We start from the raw sequence: 23947 nt of genomic DNA, 5'->3' as shown, positions 1-23947 counted from the left end.
TGTCGTGATTGTGCCAAGTAGAAAGAATTTGAGTTTGAAAAAATTAAGGTATGAATTATTCTCAAATCTTTATGCTCAAATTCATATTTGACTTTCCACAAAAATATTATCTCTTTCCTTGACAATGTTCCTTATGTTGCCAGTGCCAGAGTTTTTTTTTTTGATCATTTTCATAAAACTTTCATGGCCCCCATAATTTTTTATGTATAAATATATGAACATGCAATATATCAAAAAAAAAAACAGAACCTCTGCTTTTAAAGGGGTGGTTGATTATGATTTCAGTTTTATAACTTTAGTTAGTGTGTAATGTTGCTGTTTGAGCATAAACAACATCTGCAAAGTTACAACGCTCAAAGTTCAAAGCAAAGGGAGATTTTTAAAAGAAATTCCTTTTTAAGGACGACAACAAATGGCTGGTAGGAACTACATGACATTCCTCCCGGGTTAGTGACATCACCAACCCTAGAATTTACATAAACTCCGCCCCCTGAACACGATTTATAGATTATCAAAACAGAATATGCTAATCAATGACTAGAAGATAACTACACATCAGCTACATAAATTCACCAACTAACCATTCAGAAATATCCTGTTGCTTCTACATGTCACTTCTTGAGTCTCTCCATCATTGTCTGACTCTGGTTTGAACATAAAAGGCTAAAAGTTTTTTAAATTTTCAGTGCATGTTGTGTGAGGTAAAAGGACATGAGCTCTTGAAGCTCCGCCTTCTGCGCCGGGAGCAGCAGCTCATTTGCATTTTACGGAACAGACACAAAACTGCATTTTTGCTCACCCTCAAAAAGTGACAATTTTAACATGCTATATAAAAATATCTGTGGGGTATTTTGAGCTAAAACTTCACATACACACTCTGGGGACATCCAATACTTATTTTTACATCTTGTGAAAAAGAAATTATATCACCTCTTTAACCAAAAACAAAAAAAAGTTCTAGCTGCATCCATTATTTTTTTTATCAACACTTGAATGTGGGTAGGTCTCATTAAAGAAACAACATTTTAAACAAAAAGCTGAGAAAATAATTTTTTTATAAAAGACTATGGTCGGATAGGATTCAGAACGATGATCAAAACATAGAGTAGATCTCTCTTTTTATCAACACTCCCAAAGCGTCTCAGTCCTATGTCAGTGCCATTGTTTTGTCTCAAGTAATTACCAGTAATATATACATTTTTAAGGCACATTTATAAAAGCCTAATTGAACTAAGGCCTAATCCTGGCTTAATCTAGGCCTTGTCTGTGAAACCGGGCCAGAATATTGACTATTTAAGTGACCATATAAAATGAAAGAGACATATAAAATTTAAAGTAACAAATTAATGATGTCATATTATTTATCATCAATTCTTTTTTAAAACAGGACAAGCTTTTCCAAAGTCACTTTTTAATGCGCTGTACATTAGCATGATAATGGTATGATGTGACAGCAATATTAAAAAAAATCAACACAGTCCAAGCAAGATTATCATTGTAAGTCGTAAACAGGCACACATCAAAAATTGTAACTAAATAAAATAAAATAAACTACTGAAACCCTTTTTATCAATAAAGTGAAACAATGGAAAATGTTGCATGATGTAAATGTTAAGGCTGATTTTTTTTTGTACAGACATAAAACGATAACATTCAAGTAAAATTCTTTTTTTGATGAATGTACAAAACATTCTTTACATACAATCCTTATATACAGAAAATAAAGCAAATCAGCACATTAAACCATATGCATAATTTACAGTACAGACTTACTGTACCAAAACAACATAATGAACATTCTGGAATTTGCAAAACATAAAAATGACCTTCGCGTTTTAATGATGATGAAATACTATTGCTAGAGAGTTACGCAGAAATTTGTATGACATCATTACTACTATGTATGAATAATCCCTCTAAGAGTGAAGAAGAATGATGGACAAATCAAAATCAATTCCTTGAAAATGTTTGGCGTTGACTACGTTTGCATTTGAAACCCAAACTTCTTTGCTCTGAAACATTATTTACGATAAATAAACAAATATATAGATATTTCCAGTTTTTAGTAGTATTCGTAAGGAAAATAGAGAGTCCTAATATTTTCTAAATAAAGAGCCGTACGCTGCTAGTATCATTCTATAGGTATGCAAGGCAACAGTGCGTTGTGTAATCTACTGTACACAAGTACACACAGTACGTCATTACATGGGACAAATGCTTCAAATGCTATTCGTGATGTTTCAATTCCACACTGTAAGTTTGCTTATTGAAGTTGCACTGATTGGAGTAAAAACAATGAATTAAACCGAGACGGGTGGAATATGATCAGCGTTTGTGAAGCTATAATCAGGCCTACAGTACTGGTCAAAAGTTTGGAATAATTAAAATGTTTAATGTTTTTTGAAGTCTTTTATGCTTACCAAGGCTGCATTTATTTGATCAAAAATACAATAAAACTGCAATATTTTTGCAGTATTGCTATATTAAAATAACTTGAATTAAAGCTGAATTTGAAATCAAAGCTGAATTTTCAGTATCATTACTCCAGTCTTGTGTCACATGATCCTCCATAAATCATTCTATATGCTGATTTGCTGCTCAATTATTATTAATTATTCTTGGTGCTCAATTATTAATAATGGTTCTTATTATTATCAATGTTGAAAACAGTTTTGGCTACTTTATTTTTCAGGACTCTTTGATAAATAGAAAATTCAGTGAACAGCATCTACTTGAACTAGAAATCGTTTGTAACATTATAAATGTCTTTACTGTCCTTTGAACAATTTAATGAATTCTTTGTTCATTTTATTATTTATTTATTTTTAATCTTACTTTCCCCAAACTTTTGAATGGTAGTGTATCATGGTTTCCACAAAAATATGAAGCAGCAAAAACTCTTTTCAACACTGATAATAATCAGAAATATTTCTTGAGCACCAAATCATCATATTAGAATGATTTCTAAAGGATCATGTGACACTGAAGACTGGAGTAATGATGCTGAAAATTCAGCTTTGAAAAATACATTTTAAAATAGAAAACAGTTTAAGTTGTAATATTAAAAAAATATTACGGTTTTACTGTTTTTTTGATCAAATAAATGCAGCCATGGTGAGCAGAATAGACTTTTTTCAAAAACATTACAAAAAGCTTAATTATTCCAAACTTTTAGTAGTGTATTAGTCAATTCTAAGATGCATAAACAATGGAGCCAAATGGTCAATGAGGGAATGCCAAAGCTTGGATTCAGTGAGATATCGCTTTCTGCTCTCTTGGCTGCATGAGTTATGAGTATCTCTAAAATGTTTCCTCATCAAAAGGTTCTTAAAAGTGTTGAGATAGTGTTCTAATAGCATCCTAGAGAAGTCAGATGGGACTCGGATTTGTTCCGAAAGGTGGCGGCTCATGCATGGTTCCCACATGCAGCAGAGTTTTCAGCTTACTGTAGGTAGTACACTCACCAATGCATTCTGATGTCTCAGTATTTCCACAGTGGAATGTGCGGAGATTTGGCAAAGGCATTCCAAGGCATCCCATAAATAGTGTTAACAAGCTTTAGTCTTCTCAGAGAGTCATTCGACAGCAATAACAAATACTAAAAGATGTGAAAACCAAGGAGGGAGAATACCATAACATCACATTAAGTGCAAGATTTGGACACATACAGTTTGACTTTGTTTCTTTTTCCAGGCCCTCTGAAGTCATTGCAGGTAGCGGTACACTTTGAAGCAATGGTTCCCAGAATCAGCCACCACAACATGGCCATCCGAGGTCAAAGCGAGGCCCTGCGGCCCGTAGAGAGGGTCGGCAGCGGTGTTGATGTAGGACAGGAACGATCCACTTCCGTCAAACACCTGAGAATGACAATTTAAACATTCTGTGTTGTAAGTATGTATTAATCGGTTTTGTATTGTCATTTTAGTGTCTGAAATGTTTTATAGGTGAGACAACTATATACTACCGTTCAAAAGATTGGGGTCAGTACGATTTAAAAGCAGAAATGAATACTTTTATACAGCAAGGATCCATTAAATTGATCAAAAGTGACAGTAAAGACGTTTATAAAGTGATATCTGTATTTCAAGTACAATAAATTATGTTCTTTTGAACTTTCTATCCATCAAAGAATCGTGAAAGAAACTGCATCACAGTCTCCACAAAAATATTAAGCAGTGCAACGGCTTTCAACATTGATAAAAATAAATGTTTCTTGAGCAGCAAATCAGCATATTAGAATGATTTCTGAAGGATCATGTGACACTGAAGACTGGAGGAATGATGCTGAAAATTCACAGGAATAAATGACTGACATCATGACAATTGCGGGGCTCTTCAGTGTCACATGATCCTTCAGAAATCATTCTAATATGCTGATTTGCTGCTCAAGACACATTTTTTATTATTATTAATGTTGAAAACAATTTAAATTGTAATCATATTTCCAAGTATTGGTGTTTTTACTGTATTTTTGATCAAACAAATGCAGGCTTGTTTCTAAAGCATTAAAAATCGTACCAAAACCACAAATGTAAAAAAAATAAAAATAATTAGGTTGGCTTTCCAAAGAGTGAACACTCTGGCTCTGTGTTGCTTTCAAAATAAAATGTTCTTAAAATATCAACTTCTGACTCACATATTGTTGTGAGTTTGGGATAAGGCAAATGCTAGGAAATAGGAATTGGACGTGTTTCCGAAGAGAGTGCAGAGAATAAAATAAATAATGAATAAATATTGACGTCACAATTACAAGGTGGAGGATTTAAAGGGATAGTTCACCCAAAAATGAAAATTCTGTCATAATTTACTCACCCTTAAGTTATTGCAAACCTGAATGAGCTTCTTTCTTCTGCTGAAAACAGTTGATGAATTCAGACAGGTTTGGAACAACTTGAGGGTGAGTAAATTATGACAGAATTTTCATTTTTGGGTGAACTATCCCTTTAAATCCTCCACCTTGAAATTGTGACGTCAATATTTATTCATTATTTATTTTATTCTCTGAATAATTCTCTCACAGAATTAGAATTTTGGGGTGAACTATCCCTTTACGACAACTATTCAGATTCTTTTCAGAAACAAAGTTCCTTCTGCAAAGGTTCTTCTGCACTTTATTGAGACTGACTTGGCTTACATTAGCTTGTAAGGTACTAGCTAAATGTTTCTAGCTAGATAGTCTAGACAGGGCGGTAGGAGTGTTTGTTCACCTTAAATATAATTTTTTACAAGTACAGTGTCTGTCAAGTTAATACAGGACTTCACAACAACTCATTACCTGTATCCGACTGTTTCCCCAGTCTGCCACAATAATGTTCCCATTGACATCCACAGCAACCCCCGTGGGAGCATTGAACTGGCCGTTGCCTTCGCCGTTTGAGCCAAATTTGAGCAAGAAATCACCATCTGCATTAAATACCTATAAGAGAGTATTAAGTAATATTATAAAGTTATATGCCATAAGAACATTATATACAGTACAGAATATACATTAGGAACAAAAGACAAAAAGTAGTCTTTTGTTCATGTAACATCATGGAAAAATTGGTAGCAATTTATTTTACAGTCCTGTTCCCCCATGTAAATACTATGTACTTATTATAGTTATTACAAAAACTGTGTAATAACTAGGTACTAACCCTAGACCTAAACCTAACCTTAACCCATGTAGTTACCTTATATTACCCAGTATTTTCTTAGGTAAGTACAATGCAAGCACACATACTGTAAAATAAAGTGCAACCGAAATATTTGTGATGAGTTTGAGCTCACAGTTATTGCCTAGAGAATGGTTGAATCGCACAGAGTAGCAATTGAGAACAGGAGTATGAAGATAAAATACAGGCGATTCAATAAAGCAACAATCTTCTATTCTGTGATTTTTTTCCCTCATGATCCTTTCAAGCCTTTTTCTTTAGCCAATGTTTAATTTCCAACCAACTTTATCACCCCTTAGTGTCAATCAGAAGTGCTGCAATAAATCTGTAAAACAATGTTATTTAATGCAATGTTATGATATATTAATTGTGGATAGAAATTATTTTATAACAAATATGTATAATATTTAAATAAATAAATAAATATGACTATTTAATGCAATACTAATAGTGTTTTGATCTGTAACATTTAACATTTTATTGTTTTATTTATTAAATTATATTTTATAAATTAATAATACTTATTTGTTTTTATCATTATTATAATAAAAATCATTCTTATTATGTGTATTTTAATTTATATATTTTTTATTTATATTAGTTATAATCATACTATTATTATTGTTAATTAATAATAATATTGTTTTGAATAATTCTGAGATAAAATAATTTTCCTACAATATGTCTAAGCAGAGGGTCAGCAATGTTAGTACACCGCATGTTAAGCTTACCTTAACAGAATGGTTATGAAAGTCTGTGATGATTATTTCATTGTTGTTGTTGACTGCTGCAAAGTGTGGGCCTACATGGAAAGAAAGGGCAAGGATTCAGAACCATAGAATGATAACATTACATGATTGAATAAAGTACAACATTTTCATCTGTCTGTTGCCACTCATCATCTTCACTGCTGTAGATCTGCACCTACCTGCAAACTGTCTGTCGCCGATTCCCCGACTGCCAAACTTAGTGACGAGTTTCCCGCTGGGCTGGAAGATGAAAACAGTACAAGCCTTGTTGTCCACAACGATAACATGACCGTTCTGATCCACAGACACTCCCTTCGGACCCATCAGCCTTCCTGAGCCCAGCTTGGCCTTTAGAAAAATCAGATCATTAAAACTCGAGTTTCATTTCAAATTCTACATTTGCTTGTCCGTACTATCTAAATATAACTGACCTTGTATTTGCCCTCACTGGAGAAGATGCTAACCCACTTATTATCATAGTCAGCAATGATGATGTCCCCATTTGGATGCACAGCTACTCCAGTGGGCCGCTGCAGTTGTCCCGGTGACCGGCCACGTACCCCGAACCGGCTTTGAAACTCTCCCGTATTTGAAAATATCTGGTCAACAGAGAATCTGTATATAAAGATATACTGTGCCTAGAGTTTCCATGTTTGAAAACAGCAGGGCTTTCTTACCTGCACGCACTGATTGTTACTGTCGGCAATTAAGATCTTTCCTGTTGAACAAGCTGCTACTCCCTGGAGGTTAGTGAACTCTCCTTTATTCCTCCCTTTTGTTCCTATGAAACCAACAGGTGTTATGTAAAATACTTTTTTTTTGAAGAAAATATGTGTGGTGTGATGGTTGCAAGAGTGTTGCTAGGTGGTTATGTCAGGGATTTTTTTCAAAATTTTAGGTCATATAACCTAAAAACATTCTTCTGATTTGATTTAGGTTCATTTATAAGGTTAGATTGGGTACAAATATGCATGCAAAAGTTTGGGGGCAGTAAGATTTATTTATTTATTTATTAAGAAAATTTATATTTTTATTTAGCAAAGATGCATTAAATTGATCAAAAGTGACAGTAAAGACATTTATAATGTTAAAAAAAGATTGCTATTTCAAATAAATTGTGCTTTTGAACGTTCTATGCACATCAAAGAATCCTATATATATATATATATATATATATATATATATATATATATATATATATATATATATATATATATATATAAATGGTTTCCACAAACATTAAGCAGCAGATAAGATATATATTAATAAGATTAATTATAATTATATAAGATTAATAAGATTTTTTTTAAATACTTTTGAATGGAACTGTATGTACTAGTTTGGTGCAGGGTTATCATTGTTAACTAAAACTAAAATAAAAAATAAAACTTTAAAACATTTTTGTTGCTTGAAAAAATAAAGGTTAACTGAAATAAAAATGTATTAAAAAAAACTTTTTTCTCATTTTTGTTTAGTATAAAGTACTAAAATAACAAACTATATAAACCAAAACTAATAAATTAAAAATTAAAAACCATATATAAGACATTTGTTGTAAATCTACAAAAAAATTTAACTTTTAACTGAAATTAAAGTAAAAATAAAATAAAATAAATAAATATAATAATAATATAATATAATTAATATAATATAGATAAATAAAATCTAAGTCAAAATATTAACAAAAACTTAAACTAAAACTAATAAATAAAAACATATTAAAACTATATGACATTTTTTAAATCTACAAAATTACTAAACCTTTAACTAAAATTAAAGTGAAAACAATAAAATATAAATATAAAATCTAATTCAAAATATTAACAAAAACTATAATAGTATCTCAATGATCCTGAAATAACACTGGACTGGTGCTAGTCTAGATAGAAGTGCCAGCAAAACTAGTGAACCTGTTAGTGTTTTCAACAGGGTGAAAGAAGTTTAGGATTTATTAAACCACATATTAAGGCCCGTTCACACCAAGAACACTAACTATAAACATAATTATAACAATAACTATATTAGCGTCCACGCCAGCGGATTATATCATTCTGTTTATTCTAAGCACGCGCTGCAATTTTTGTAGTCTGTTGCTTTAAATGCTCGAATTCTTTAAAGTCAGGTGGATTCTGATTGGCTGTCAGTGTTTTTATCGTTCTGAATCATTTCTCCGTGCCGTTATCATTATAGTTTCGGTGTGGACTCTACTATTCTTTTATATTTAGAACTATATCTTTACCGTTATCGTTTGCATGTACCTATTTTAAAAATGAGGTCATCCTCGATCGGGTTCACTCTCTTTTTTGGGGTGCTGAACAAGCTTCCTCCCCGCCTGACGCCCTTCTGCCGGCTTCTGCTCCCTGGGGACTTGGCGCTCCGTTTCCGTGCCCCGCCATCGCTGGAACCCGTGGATGCAGCATTGGCTGCAGTGGTGGTGGGTGGAGAATCATCCGGAGAGCATGTGACCTTTAACTGGAAGGGGCTTCCTTTAATATGCTGATCATAAAGTCTCAGTGCTAGACTAAAATTGCCCTCTTTCTTCACCGTGTATTGGAATTCATACGTCCCGTTTTTATGGTCCACAATTTCGCCGTCTGCAACACTTCCATCCGGCGTGCAAACTTCAGCCGAGATGATGGCGTTACCCGTCTTGCACAGTCCTCCAGCCTTGTCCCTTGTGGTTATGATGACAGATGCCGGATGGCCCACAACACACTGTTCCAGACCCTCCCCAGACGCCTCGCTCTGACTGGCCACGGCATTGGTGGTGACGATAGTGCCCAAGTTGTGGATGGACTTGCGAAGCCCTTCGATCTCCATCATGAGATCCAGCTGGTCGTTCTCCTCGGGCTGAAGAGGAAGGCCCTGGCTGGCCAGGTCGCTCAGTCTCTCTCCTACGTCTTTGTGGGTCTGCAAAACAACAGCCTTGTTTCCCCCGTCCAGGGCCTCACCGGTCAGGCTGCAGTTATGGTTGATGGCAGCCTCCTCCTGTAGAAGAGTGTCCAGCTGAGCCTGCAGAACCTTTAGGATACACAAAATAACATGAAAGATAGGCAGCATAATTAAGATACATATTTTAGATTTCTATATTTTATTTATTTATATTGAATTAATGTACTAATATACTTTAATATGTTCATTTAATAAATACACTACCATTCAAAATTTGGGGTTAGTAAGATAAAAAAGAAATGTATGAAATGAATACTTTTATTCAGCAATGATAAAAGTGACAGTAAAGACATTTATAATGTTACAAAAGATCTCTATTTCAAATAAATTATAAATTTATCATGGTTTCCCCTAAAATATATAAATATAAATACTAAAATAATAACTGTTTTCAACACTGATAATAATAAATGTTTCCTGAGCAGCAAAATCATATTGACTGGATGCTGAACATTCTGTTTTGATCATTAAAATAAATTAAATTATAAAATATATTAAAGTAAAAAAAAAACAGTTATTTCATTTTTACTGTATTTTTTAACAAATAAATGCAGCCTTGGTGAGCATAAAAGACATCAAAAACATTTAAAAAAAAATCTTACTAACCCTAAACTTTTTATTTGTAGTATACAAATATATGTAAATTAATATATCATAATTTATTTGGTAACAATTTACAATAAAATTCCATTAGTTAACGTTAGTTAATGCATTAACTAATATCAACTAAAATGAGCAATAAATTTGTTACAGTATTTAATCTTTGTTAATGTTAGTTAATAAAAATACAACTGCCCATTGTTAGTTCATGTTAGCTCAGGTCCATCAAATAATATCAACATTTTTTTAATGATTTTAATAATGTATTAGTAAATGTTGGAATTAACATTAACTAAGATTAATAAATGCTTCAGAAGTATTTTTCATTGTTGGTTCTTGTTAACTAATGTTAAAAAATGTCACCTTTTTTGTGAGGTGTTACTATTTATTCAATACCAAAAGGTATGCATATTTAATCCAATTACAAATTGACTAATATGCCAAATATCTGTGCAAGGCATAAATGTTGATGCTTATTAGCATTTAATGCTGTTATCTTAGAAACACGCAAACACCAAACTCTATTGAAATCAGTTGTGTGTCCTGCGTACTGCAAACAAACCTTCTGCTTCAGTCCATAAGTGACTTCCAGCTCCATGAGCAGGACGCTCTTGCGCGTATCGAGGGTTTTGTGCAGCTCGCTGAAGGACGAGTGGATGTCTTCCTCTATGGAGCTCCGCTGAGTGATCAGCTGCTGCAGAATGTCTCTCAAACACTGAACTGCTTCTCTTATCTGAGGAAGCCTGTAAGTTAGTTAAATATGTCCATTAACAATCCATTCATCAGTCCATTCATTCATCAACCATTACTGCAGACATCAATAGTAAATCACTAAGCAATCACTTAATGAATACATTTTTGCCTTGTGCCAAGACACACACATAATCTACTGAGAATATTTTCACATTTTCTGTACTTACGGTAAGGTAAAATCTGTGGAATGCTTTTAAATAGCCAGTTGAAAGCATTATAAAATATAATAAATGCACATAGGGTAGGGCTATATATTTTGTGTGGCTCTTCTCATTTATACATCTAAAAGTCTATTTATTTTACTGAACTGAGAATGACGGGATGGGCATCATGGGCTCACCTATTCTTAGCTGAATCCACTCTGTCCTGAAGTGCCGCTAGTTGTTGGTCCACAATATTTTCCAGTGAATCAGTGGGGTGTTCAGAATGTTCTCCCTTCTTACAGTCCTCACATATTGCATTCTCGCATGCCAAACAGTACAGCACAGACACCTGAAAACAGCACATAAACATTCTGTCATGACAACTCTCTGAGTGTTTGGCATGGTAATAGACATGACAATGTAACATGTTTGGTCTTGGTGGAATAGATCTGCTACGCTGCTGCTGCTGCAGAGCAAGTACGGGAATTGCTACTACCAATAAATACACAACACGCTGCTGTTAGCAAGTAAGACATGCTGCTGCTGTACAATATAGCGTACATTAATCACCCGTAGAAGATCTACTGTATACAGGTGGAGCTGGGGAAGGTGGAGGGTTTCTGAAAGCATTATAGAGCAGGAACTAATCAGCTGCGTCCTATAGAGATGAGCCCACGGCATCTAGAGTTTCATGACAGAACTTTGTATTAATGCAGAAATTTAAAAACACCCTAAAATGTACTGAAACATTTCAATTAACTTTCTATGTTGTAAATTTTGGGGGGGGGGAAATTGTATTTGAATTTTTATAATATTTGCCATTTCATTTTTTACAAAATGTATTTCTATTAAAATAATTCTAACATTTACTTTTTATTTTTCTAACAAACATTTATGTATGTGTACTGTACTGAGAATGACGGGATGGGCATAATAAACATTTAATTTACGAATGGGGAATTTTAGAAGACACACACACACACACACACACACACACACACACACACACACACACACACACACACACACACACACACACACACACACACACACACACACACACACACACACACACACACACACACACACACACACACACACACACACACTCTTATGTGTGTGTCTGTATATATATATAAGTGTGTGTGTGTCTGTATATATATATATAAGTGTGTGTGTGTGTGTGTGTGTGTGTGTGTGTGTGTGTGTGTGTGTGTGTGTGTGTGTGTGTGTGTGTGTGTGTGTGTGTGTGTGTGTACTAAAATTTCCCATTCGTAAATTAAATGTTTATTATTTACACAGTGGAATCCAAAGGTCAGAACTTTCATTTGATAATGTCGTATGCTCTCCAAGTACTGGTTATTGAAAAAGCCATGAGAGTGAACCACTATTCTAGATGACTGCTATGCCGAAATCAATCCCATTCTATTTACTGTGATGGCCTTTCCATTGATCCTTCCTTCAGAACAGTTTTGTCTTGTGATGCTTGAACAGAAGCTTATTATATTTTCCAACAATATTCATAATCAACTTCAGGTGCTACATATACATGAATAATGATACATTCCCAAACTGTCAAAAAAAATCTCAATTACTATGCAAATTGTGAGAAGTACCTATCATAGGACCGGTCATCCTAAATGTTTCCTATCCTATGAGGACACTTAGCTGTATCTTTCAACTTATGATATTTATAGAGCAACCAGCTGAGATCAGGGTACACTTGTTTATCTGGGACAGAAAGCTTATGCTCGTGGGAAATACACTGCCTGTGAGACATCTCACCCATCTGTGCAATCATTTTGTGGTGTGTGTCAGTTTGTGTGTGATTATGTGTATGAGTGTACTGAAAGATGTCTCACTTTTCCTTTGTGCTGAGAGCAAATTAGAGTTGTTCCCTTGCCAGGCAGAGCCTCTAGTACAGTACATTCCTCACTGCTGCTATCAGGAGAAGCTTGCTGCGCCTCCATGCGGTTGGAGGGTGTAACTGCACCCACAATACAAGGATGCAGAAAGCACAAACCTGAAACAGGAGGAAAACATTTTGGGACATCCTGAAGAGTTATGATGGCACATTGTTTGTGGAGAAAGTAGTTTGATCACTCATATCAAATAATTGAAACTTTATTGTTTTGTAATTGTGGCTATATCGAACAACTGTGATTTTATTTCTTATTTTAAGCAATATTTCACAATTACCTTTTATATTTTTTAGTCTGGGATGGAAACAGGCTTCCATAGTGAAGCCTATGCCAAGAAAGGTGGAGAAACAGTAAAACTGAATGTCTAAGACTAAATTGCATTTTTAAACATCATACCAAAACCTGTCCTATTAGTTTCCAAGTGACTATATACCAATATAGACAGAGCAAATAACGTTATATTAATATTTGAAAATGTTGCTAATATTAAGAACAGACATACCATGAAAGGAAATTAATTCCTGATGGACCATGGTTATTATTATTAACTAAAACTATTTAAACATTTCTGTTAATTGAAATAAAGCTGAAACAAAATAGGCTAAAACATAAATAAGTTTAAAAAATAATTAAAATAAGTTGAAGTACTAAAATTATTAAGTGAAAATCAATAAAAACTAAAACTGAAATATTTTTATTTATTTAAATAGCAATATTTAATAAAATGACAAATGCACATAACAAAATTACAAAAAAATTTAACTGAATTCAAATGAAAACTACAAATATAAAAATATAAAAATAAAAGCTAATTCAAAATATTAATAAAACTATGTTAAAACTAAAATAACAGTGCAGTGGACAAAATTAAGTCCCACCCTACATTTTTTTTTCTGATTCAATAAGCCGTTTAACTCGGATATACGTCACAACAGGAATGAAAAGATGATCGCAACTTCCGTTTCATGCCGACATTAAGTATTGAACATAAGCATACAACAGATGAAGAAATCTGGTCTGACTCTGATTTAAAGTGTTTCTCACCTTAGAGAGATGAGGCTCAGGCGTTGTGCATGCAAGTGTGTGAGTTTTTATATATGACTGAAGATTATTAAGGTAAGAAAGTGTATTTGATCCACTGGAGACACAAATACACCACAGGTTGCAGGGGCCAATCACAATCTCCCCTCATTTGATACTGGGCTCTACAGAGAAAAGAGAGATTAGTGATATTAAAACACACACATACATAGAAGGCTACAAATAGAACAAAACCTGTAGAAAAGCAGGCAAGATCTGAGATACAAGATACATGATATTACCATTGTACATGTCAAAAAAACATGGTATTGCAGTGATACCATGACAAATCAACTTGTATGGAACAGACAAGAGAGTTAAAATAATCTAACTGGGTTACACACAAATTTACATAGACCTACAGGTTACTATGGTAACCTAATATGCCAATTCACAAGAGCTGCATTCACATGAATATTTTCTGTAAATAAATACACATAATTTATGTGCTGAAAGCCCGTTAATGAGCACAGTCTCACAGCAAAAGTATGCTTTTCGATGTCGTGAAGGAATGTTTTATGGTACTGGTTTATATAATCTGAACTCTTTCGAAAAGCAATGTGAGATGTTACAAAAGATTTCCAATTCAAATAAATGCTTTAGATACTTCTATCCTGTATACTATATAACAGTTTCCACAAAAATATTAAACATAACAACCGGTTTCAACACTGATAATAATAAGAACTGTCTCTTTCAGCAATTCAGCATATTAAGTAAAATAATTTCTGAAGGGTCATGTGACACGGAAGACTGGAGTAATGATGCTTTGCTATCACAGGAATAAATTACATTTTAAAATAGAAAACATTTATTTTAAATTGCAATAATATTTCACAATACTATTGTTTTTACATTATTTTTTTGATCAAATGAATGCAGGCTTAGTGAACCTTGTTCGGATGATTTTTTTATGTTTTTGAAAGTAGTGTTTACTACCACAATCCACAATTAAACATTAAATCTTTGAAAAATGAAGCAACTATGTAAGAATGAGCTAGATATATTTAAATATATTGAAATACTACTCTTCACCACATCAATAATTTACAGAAGGTTGTGATATTCTGACCCAGACAGAGGACAGAACGCAAGAACAAACAAACACTTATAAGTTCTCCAAGTCCTGTTCCAAACAAACAAGTCCCTTTTCTGAGGTCACTATGATCTTTGTTACTGATTTATCATCAACCCTCGCTTAGACTAATTGGAATTTAGGCAGAGCATGATTAAATGACTAAAAATGTTAAAATCTTGATTCTTTAAAGCTTTGTATTACCGTTAGTAATATCCCACAATGCTTTTAAGGTTTAATTGAAAAGTTAACTGGAATAGGGTCACAATCATGCTTTGTGTTTCCTGAGGTTTGAATCAGTAACTACAAGCACTCGTATTTAAAGGAAGCAATATGTTGTGATAGTACCTCACATGATCCCTAGAAAATGAAAAATAATTTTGTGAATAGTGATTAAAAAAAAAGTTACTGGGGAATGTGAATGAGGTCACAGGGGAATTGGATCGGATGAAACAGATGATGTTCATGACATGACGTAATACAAGGAAATGGAATATTGAGCTGCCATATGTCATTCCTCTTCAGACAATGCCATTTCTATCACAAAAAGCTCTCAGTGTTCGAACCAGAGCCCCTCTTTCCATCTCAGAGATCATAAAGACAAAGGACAAGGAACGTTAACCATAAGGATCCTGGCAAAGACAAGCAAGCGATTTTGTGAAGGACTATTTAGAGTTACTGAAGCAGAATCTCCCCAGGGTGAAACCACTCATGCATTCTGGACAGAAGATCCAAGAGCACTCGATAGTTTTCCTGTTACAGACCAAAAAATACATATCTGTATACATGAAGGCACAAGCACTTGTCATAATCATGAGCTTTTACAACCAGTGTTACATGCTACAAAGCATTAAAAAAAATTATTCACACACTGACACTTCACACAAATACGGTGTAAAATAGGGTCTGAAAAATAGTGGTCAGTGAATGAAGGTGCTAAGCTTTCAGAAAATGTTGATGGTCAACCTCAGCAGCCTACAAAGATGCTTGGAAGCTAACATGTTAGCTGACTAGCTTATCATTTAGCCTGTTACTTTAACATGCTGTTATTTGATTAATCTGTTGTCTTAGTAGTATACTGCTAACTGAATATGTGTTCCTCGCTACCTTAACATACTGCTAGCCGATTAGCCAGGAAGCTTAGCTGATATTGCTACAAAAGATAATCAGAACTGCTATTTTGAATATATATGGGATTCCCAAACTTTGTTGTCAAATGAACCCCTTACATATTTACTTCCCCTGAATATTATTTCAATAATTTAACAACACATTCACTTTTCAAGGTTCTCAGATGTTGGTTAATGGTCACATACAGGTAAACAAATAAAAAAAATTCTCTTTTTAAGTTTGTGTTTTATTTTGATAGTTTTTATTTGAAAAATTACATTACATTCTTACATTCTATTATATTATTAGCTTTTCATCAACTATTTTCATAACGCTAACTCCAGTTAGGGAAATTCTAATCTAAAAGATTTTGCAATGACATGGCTTTCACTGGGGGTCCGGGAGGAGGGGGGATATAGGATTCTGCGGGGTTATACAATTTTGCACAACACAGAAGTTACAATATGTAATCTGTTTATCTGTGGTAGACATTTTTTGTAACAAGTGTATGTAGTATTGGGGAAAAGCCTGGAAGTATAAATAAGAAACACCCACTTCACTCCCAGTTTGCTTTAATCAGAAGATAGTTAAGTTATGCTAAATTACATAAAGAGGTCCACCACCATAATTGTATCATGTGTTTATGATTTGTTGGTGGGGTGATTAACTAAGATGAAACATCCTCAAGAAAGGAGGATAATTTACATGAACTACTGTGGTAAAGGCGGCAGGAAACTGGTTCACTGCAGTAAGGCTTTAAGAACAATGTAGGAAGGCCATCAGTTCTTGTGTGGTCATATAAAAAAATAAAAAAAATCTTCATAAGGAATGCCAGATGCCTTCAGAAAGACACAGGGTTCATGCTAAAAGTGCCCAAATGATGAAGCGTGTGTTCTCTGCGCCTTGTTTTGTGTCCTGTATCAGCCAAACGCCACTGAGGCTGCCACAGAACGCAGTGGACAAGAACCAGTCTCTGACCTGGATTTTGACAAAACTTAGGCTATGTTCAGACTGCAGGCGCAAATTAGATTTTTTCCTCAAATCAGATCTTTTCAGGCAGACTGTCTGCACTATTAATTGCAAGTGACCAAATAAGATTTGTCTGTCCAGAGACATAATGGGTTGCTTTGGTAAATGATGTAGGCGTGCCCACGTATGTGACAAGGCTTTCAAAACAGATTCAGGAAAAATGGAGGTGCATCATCTCGCCCTCCAAATAAGCAGCCTTTCAAGTCGTGGTGCAGAAATTCTCCGTCGCACAAGAAAATGCAGAAATCTTACCGTTTAAACACCGTATGAATACTTCCAGCATTTCCTTAATCGGTTTTGACATTTGCAGAATTCAGAACCGCATACTAACATATTACTCGTACTATTTTTGCTATAGAAAGATATGAGAAAAATGTTGAGCAGTATGCGAATTCAGCAATTATCATTGTGTCGTGTTAGGAGTGACGCAAAAAAAATGATTTGAACAGTTCTGAGACTCACACATATGTCAAAATCTGATTGGAATCACATTTCAAACCTCCTCCAAATGTTTTGCTTTGTTTTTTTTGCTGTGCAGACTTTCAAAATCAAACAAATCAGATTTTTGCTGGCAGTCTGAACATAGCCTTAGAGAACTCAATAACTATGATAGATTTGTGCCTCTATTGCTTTGTGCCATGTTCCCTAATCATGGAAAGTACCTCCTATGTCAAAACCACATGTTGTTACTTCACATGTCTAAGAGACAGAAGCATAATTTCTTCTGCTTGACAAATCATGAAACCAATTAATTTGGGTAAACATGATATATTTCACAGTATATGTTTATATATATATATATATATATATATATATATATATATATATATATATATTTTTTTTTTTTTTTTTTTTTAAATAAGTATTTTAAATTGGATATAAGTATTTAATATATGTTATGATATATTTCTACTGTTTATATTGTGTCATTTCAGTCTAAATGACAAATGTCTGATTTCCTTTATCATGGTACACTGATTGAATTTAAGCCAAGGAGCACAGCACATTTTGACATCATGCTAAATCAGTAGCCTACATGAGAAGCTGCCAGCAAAAACATTAAACTATATTGAAAGCCTTTGACAATTGAAATCAACAGAATGTTAGATTAGATGCAGAGCTAAATAAATAAGTAGCAGTTTTGCTATACGTGAGGCCGGCCTATCAGAAAGATGCAACACATTCACTTTCATTCTACAAAATACCTGATATTGTGTGATTGCATGAGGCATGTGCAGTCTTCAATAGAACAGGTTCAGGCTTCATGCATTACACGCATCACAAACACTTGATCTAAAGAGACAAGCCTGCGAACGCAACAGTAATATCTTCCATCACAGTGCATATGTGAGCATCCATCTCCTCTCCTCCTCCTCCTCCTCTGCTTCCACCCCACCCCCGTTCTTGCTTCCCATGGAAACATAGTGCGTTGGTGTATCGCAGATGCTGCTACATCATTCCCTGACTGCAGAACAACAAACCTCCCTTCCTTTCTGTGCTGTTCTTCATGTGTATGTCTGTAATTCGGGTCTTACCTTTCCTCCATAGCTGTGTAGCTTCAGATGCACCAGCGATACAGTTTCTTGCCTTACTCATCAGCCTGAGACCCATTTCCCGGAGAGGGGGGGGTGGGGGGGGATGTTTTGCACAGTCTCTCTTTTCGTTTCTGTTCTCTCCCTCTCTCTCTTTCTGCACTACAGCGACATAAGCAACTCACACCAGCATGCCGTAGGGGAGGAGCCTGGTGCGGGCTGAGCTCAGTAGCCAATCACAGGACAGGAAGTAATAATCTCTGCGCTCTCCCTCTACCTTGATTATTTTCTCTCTCACACACATCCAAAATACACGACTACCTTCTGGTATTCCTATTAGGGATCACACTTGTGATTAATTAAATAAATTAACTATTTTGTTTCAATAATATTTATTCTTTAATATTTTGTATTTTGAGAGGAGTTTATGGTGTTTGACAATATTCACCTAGAGCCTAACTGATACGCAATTTTCCTCTATAAAAAATAATGCAAATAAAAAAATGTCATATTATTTTCAATTAATAGCCTAAAGTTTAGATTAAAAAAAGAAGGAAAAAAAAGGAATTTTGGAATGCCATCTGGTGTGAGAAATAAGGAAAATCATTTGTAATAGGCTCTGTGTGTGTGTGTGTGTGTGTGTGTGTGTGTGTGTGTGTGTGTGTGTGTGTGTGTGTTATTTGTATTTTCCATTCATTTCCTATGTCGGTCATTTATGACCACAGAGATAATCTGGTATATATTTTTAGCCTTTAGCAAGTGCCACAAGTTTCATACAATTCAAATTAAGTAAAAATATATATTTTTTTAAATCTAAAATAACCAAATACAACCAGAGGTTTAAGGAGAAACAACAAAATTTAAAACAACATATCAATAAAATAAGACTATAATGTTGCTATCTATATGGATCAAATAGATTTTATGACAGCAGTGTACAATACTGTCTCCCTCTTCTAATATGATACTTTCCACAAATAGCTATACAATCTGGTGTTCTATTACCTATTGAATTAAAAATTGATATTCAGGAGACTGTAATAATAATCTATTTTAATAGTTTATTAAAAAAAATTTTTTTACAGTTTGTGTGTATAATTAGCCTACAAATAATACAGTGACTGACATGACTGATTTTAAATTATGGTATTTCCAAACCAAATCAAAGGGAGCACTGAAGCTCTTTTGAATGCTGTCCAAGTTGGAAAATATGAGTGGGACAGCCTGGTACTCTCAGTCAACACATCTCAGTGTCATCACAACTGTCGGACAATGCACAATGCAGACACACACTTACACAAAAACACACATTCATGTGAATCAAAACAAAAGCCTCCGATGTCACAAAAGCACACATAGTGTGCATGCATGACATTGAGATTTACAGCTTATATACTTGTTTCTGGTTGATCATTCAGCAGACACTGATCTCAATAATTGGAGTGTTAAACAACCAGTGACAAATTCTGGCCAGGACTGTTTGCTTAATTGATGTATTTTTAAACAAGTAAACCAGCCTTTACAATAAGGGTTTGTTTAGCTAAAGAGGCCCGAGATATTAAAGACAATATCATGGAGCCAGTCAAGCTTTTGCTGGATAAGTCATGGACTCATTAAAGATTTCTGCTCAAAGTATTTTCTGTGAATACAATAGTACATATTTCGTGGAACTATGTGCCTATCTCTTTTCTTTATAACATCACAAATTCTCATACTTAGTATATTCATTTAGACTATAATTAATTTTTGTTTTTGATAAAAAATATTTGAAAAGTCAAATTACTCTCAATGTTTAACCTCATATAAATGTTATTCTCTGGTTTATGGTTTTTATTATACTATTATGTGTGTTTTTGTTGTTCTATTCTTGATACAATTTTACGCAGGTTGTTTGACATGAATAAAGGTATTAAACATGGTAGAATAGCAGCGACCTCTGCTGGTAGATGTCGTAACTACAACATCAATTTGACAGCTGAACTGTATGGATGCCTAGTGTATGATTCAGGGCAACAAAGAAAGAAAGCTGCATATTTGTAGTTTAAATTTAATTTTTTATTTTTGCAAAGATGGATATTAAAATTCAAAGTATGTCTGTTGCATCAGATATGAAGACTTTGGAGATCTGAGATGGACAGACATGGGATTAGTCAATATCCAGTCTAACCACTCTGTAACAGATGAAGGGGAGGCGAGTTCCACAGGGTGCATCATTCCAGCGTTTCTCATCTGTGGAATTTCAAAGTCATGATATTCAGAATATTAGGCTATAGCCTATATAATTAGGCTTTAGTGCAAACAGGAATCTTTAAACATAATGTGTAATAAAACATGCAAGGTTTGAATCCACCTTTGGAACAGCTCATGATTCATACTAAATAAACAATTTTGGTAAAATAGGTTTAATATATGGACCGCATAGGTGAAATATTACCTCCATAGCCCATCTCCGCACATCTTTCGCTACCTCCGTCATTATTCGGCTCGCCAGTGTTCCAGTCATTGTACTCAAACTTTGATCCGTCACTCCAAAACCACATATACTCCTGAAAAACAGTATTAACATTATTGAAAGCATGTATTGTTTCCATTTTCACTTGATTATACTTTTCCCCCCTCCTTTTAATATTTATGTGGGAACTCTGACTAGCTATGTTTAAATAGGCCTAAACATAAAACTTTTTTAATTTCGAGTGTGAAACTCCTGCTGGTGTTTGTTGGGGCAATGCAAACCAGCCTTTAAAAATAAGAAAAAGCACAAGCTATTCTTTTATTTTATTTTATAAAAGCCAACAACATTTAATTTCAACAATATAACTTACAATAACAAAACCGATTTTGTTATTTTGTTACAATGGTTATAGAAGCCCATTTCCACCACAAAAAAAAAAAAAAAAAACCTTCATAATTATGACACAAAAAGTGCAACTTGACATTTTTACTTTAAAAGTCATAATCATAAGACAATTATGAGTTAAATTCAAAATAATGATGTCATAATTTCAACCATTAAATGTCTAATTATAACTTTTTAAGTCATAATTTCAACTTTTAAGTCATAATTTCAACTTTTTGTGTCATAATTATGACTTACCAGAGCATATTTTTTTTGTTTTGTTTTTTGTCCTTAGGTTGGACTGATATTTAAAGAGAAATAAAAAGAAATATCACCTGAGGTGCATCATGAGCACCAATCCAGGTTCGGCTGAGGGCTTTGGAATTGTCTGTCACGAATTTTTTTAGAAAATTGTGAGTGATTTGACTGTGGATAGATACAAGGTTCCCTCCTTGGTCAACACAATCTTCCTGTAAGGAGAAAGGGGGGATAGTTTATCATAATCTTTGAAAAGTGCATGTCATAGTTTATCATAATCTTTGAAAAGTGCATGTCATAATCAACATGCAAAACACTTAAAACACTCAATATTTCCTGAATTCGTTTTTTAAAGAAATAAACTCAAATTCATAACGTTTTTTTTAATTACTTTACTTTTAAATGTGTATATTTTTAGCTTTACACTAAAGTGCACAGGGTACGCTATTTGGTGACCCATAAGCACTACCTGTGTAAAAAGTGTAACTTGCACCTAATCATGTACATTTCCGAAAACACAATTTTTACCTCTGCCTCGGCCCATGTTTTAGAGTCGCTGAAATATTTAAAACATTGTTTTCCAAATTTCGTCCAGTTGTCGGGGCATTTTCGGCCAAAGCTAGGTTCTGCAAAGAAGATTGAATAAAAACGAGAGATTAGTATTTAGTGAATGATGAAAATTGAATGAATCCATTTCATCAAAGAAAGCAGAATCTGAAAACCTCCTCATTATCTGCAGTTTGAACAGATGCAAAAAAACAAAAATGTAGAGGTAATGTATCTATTTTGTTCATTTACTGTACCTGAGGCTGCGGATGCCACCTTGATGACTCCATTCACAGCCAATGCAAAAAGGAGGAATGTTGCAGAAATCCACATGTTGGCAAAGTCCTATTAAAATCAACATTATTATAAATAATGTAATATATACATGCATTAACAAGTTTTAAAACAATAAGAATGGAAACACAGAAAAAAGCCATACCAGTACAACTCAGCAATACAGTTTGTAATACTCAGATCATAGCTTGAAATCAGCTGTATTTATAACCAGTTGCTCAGTCACAAAGGTGTGCACCTCATGGTTCAACACCAATGAAAACTTCTTTCAATCTATCAGTCCTTATTAGGTAAACAAGACCCAATTCTGAACATCCTTATTTATGATGTTGCATTTTGTTGCAAATTCCAGTGCAATATTATTGCCAAATAATTACTGCTAATTGAAATAAAAAGCAAATGAACAAAAATAATCACTGTAATGTGATTAACTGAATGTGTAGGTTTTTATGGGGCGCCGTTTGTAAAGCGGCTCACGCTGAAAATAACAGCAACATTTTGTCACATTTAGCTTCAAACATCATTTAAAAAACTGGTATGAATTTTTGACGGTCACTTTTTAGCACATTTATGTAATAAGGATCCACTGGAGGCAAGTTGATAGATGAGAACCCATGTGCAGTTTTATTATAACTAAAACAAAACATGAAACAAAAACATGGCGTGGCATGAAAACAAAAACCAAAGCTTGAACATGAACTTTGCACAACAGCAGACTACAGGAAACAATACTTGACAAAGACACATGGCAAACATGAGGGCTTAAATACACAGACTAATGACAAAACAAGGGACACCTGTGAACAATGATCAGACAATTAACCAATGACAAGACATGGCAGGATCACATGACAAACAGGGAATCACATGACAGACATGGAAACAAGACATGACACAGAAACATGACAAGAACAAACCCAAAACGTGACAATTTACAACAATATTTGTCAACTTAGAGATACTTTAAATAGTTAAATCTAAATATTAATTGTTACACCTAAATGTTAAATGTTAAATCTAAATCTAAATATTAAATCTAAATCTAAATCTAAATGTTAAATCTAAATGTTAAATCTAAATCTAAATGTTAAATCTAAATCTAAATCTAAATGTTAAATCTAAATGTTAAATCTAAATCTAAATCTAAATGTTGAATCTAAATGTTAAATCTAAATCTAAATCTAAATGTTGAATCTAAATCCGGTTACCGGCATTTTGAATTTGCATATTAGTTAAATATTTAGTTTCACCCGAAACATTTAGATTCAACATTTAGATTTAGATTTAGATTTAACATTTAGATTCAACATTTAGATTTAGATTTAGATTTAACATTTAGATTCAACATTTAGATTTAGATTTAACATTTAGATTTAGATTTAATATTTAGATTTAACATTAAGATTTAGATTTA

General features: G+C 33.8%; 2 protein-coding genes across 4 annotated transcripts; both read right to left on the bottom strand.

Moving 5' to 3' along the window:
* Positions 1–210: 210 nt before the first annotated feature.
* Positions 211–20480, bottom strand: trim2b (tripartite motif containing 2b). Of its 3 annotated transcripts, none has more exons than XM_082163631.1 (13): positions 18603–20480; positions 13818–13978; positions 13051–13098; positions 12714–12874; positions 11049–11200; positions 10518–10698; positions 8662–9424; positions 7081–7184; positions 6835–7002; positions 6583–6751; positions 6386–6456; positions 5276–5416; positions 211–3857 (listed from the first exon to the last, which is right to left on the bottom strand). In XM_082163631.1, exons 3-13 carry the CDS (start codon positions 13088–13090, stop codon positions 3705–3707), a joined length of 2103 nt encoding a protein of 700 aa, XP_082019757.1. In that variant the 5' UTR covers positions 13091–13098; positions 13818–13978; positions 18603–20480; the 3' UTR covers positions 211–3704. The 3 variants fall into 3 exon arrangements, with proteins under 3 accessions (XP_082019757.1, XP_082019758.1, XP_082019759.1); XM_082163632.1 differs by lacking the exon at positions 18603–20480 and adding an exon at positions 18273–18584; XM_082163633.1 differs by lacking the exon at positions 13051–13098.
* Positions 20481–20632: 152 nt separating this feature from the next.
* eslec (eosinophil lineage-specific marker) lies at positions 20633–22806 on the bottom strand. Its single transcript, XM_082163683.1, has 6 exons — positions 22679–22806; positions 22497–22584; positions 22222–22319; positions 21771–21905; positions 21034–21145; positions 20633–20828 (listed from the first exon to the last, which is right to left on the bottom strand). Exons 2-6 carry the CDS (start codon positions 22570–22572, stop codon positions 20746–20748), a joined length of 504 nt encoding a protein of 167 aa, XP_082019809.1. The 5' UTR covers positions 22573–22584; positions 22679–22806; the 3' UTR covers positions 20633–20745.
* Between the last annotated feature and the right edge of the window lie 1141 nt (positions 22807–23947).

This window comes from Leuciscus leuciscus, assembly GCF_965113295.1.
Source record: "Leuciscus leuciscus genome assembly, chromosome: 3".
NCBI classification, from domain to species: Eukaryota; Metazoa; Chordata; class Actinopteri; order Cypriniformes; family Leuciscidae; genus Leuciscus; species Leuciscus leuciscus.
The sequence above is the reverse complement of the archived record's forward strand: the minus strand, read 5'-3'. Positions and strand labels throughout refer to the sequence as shown.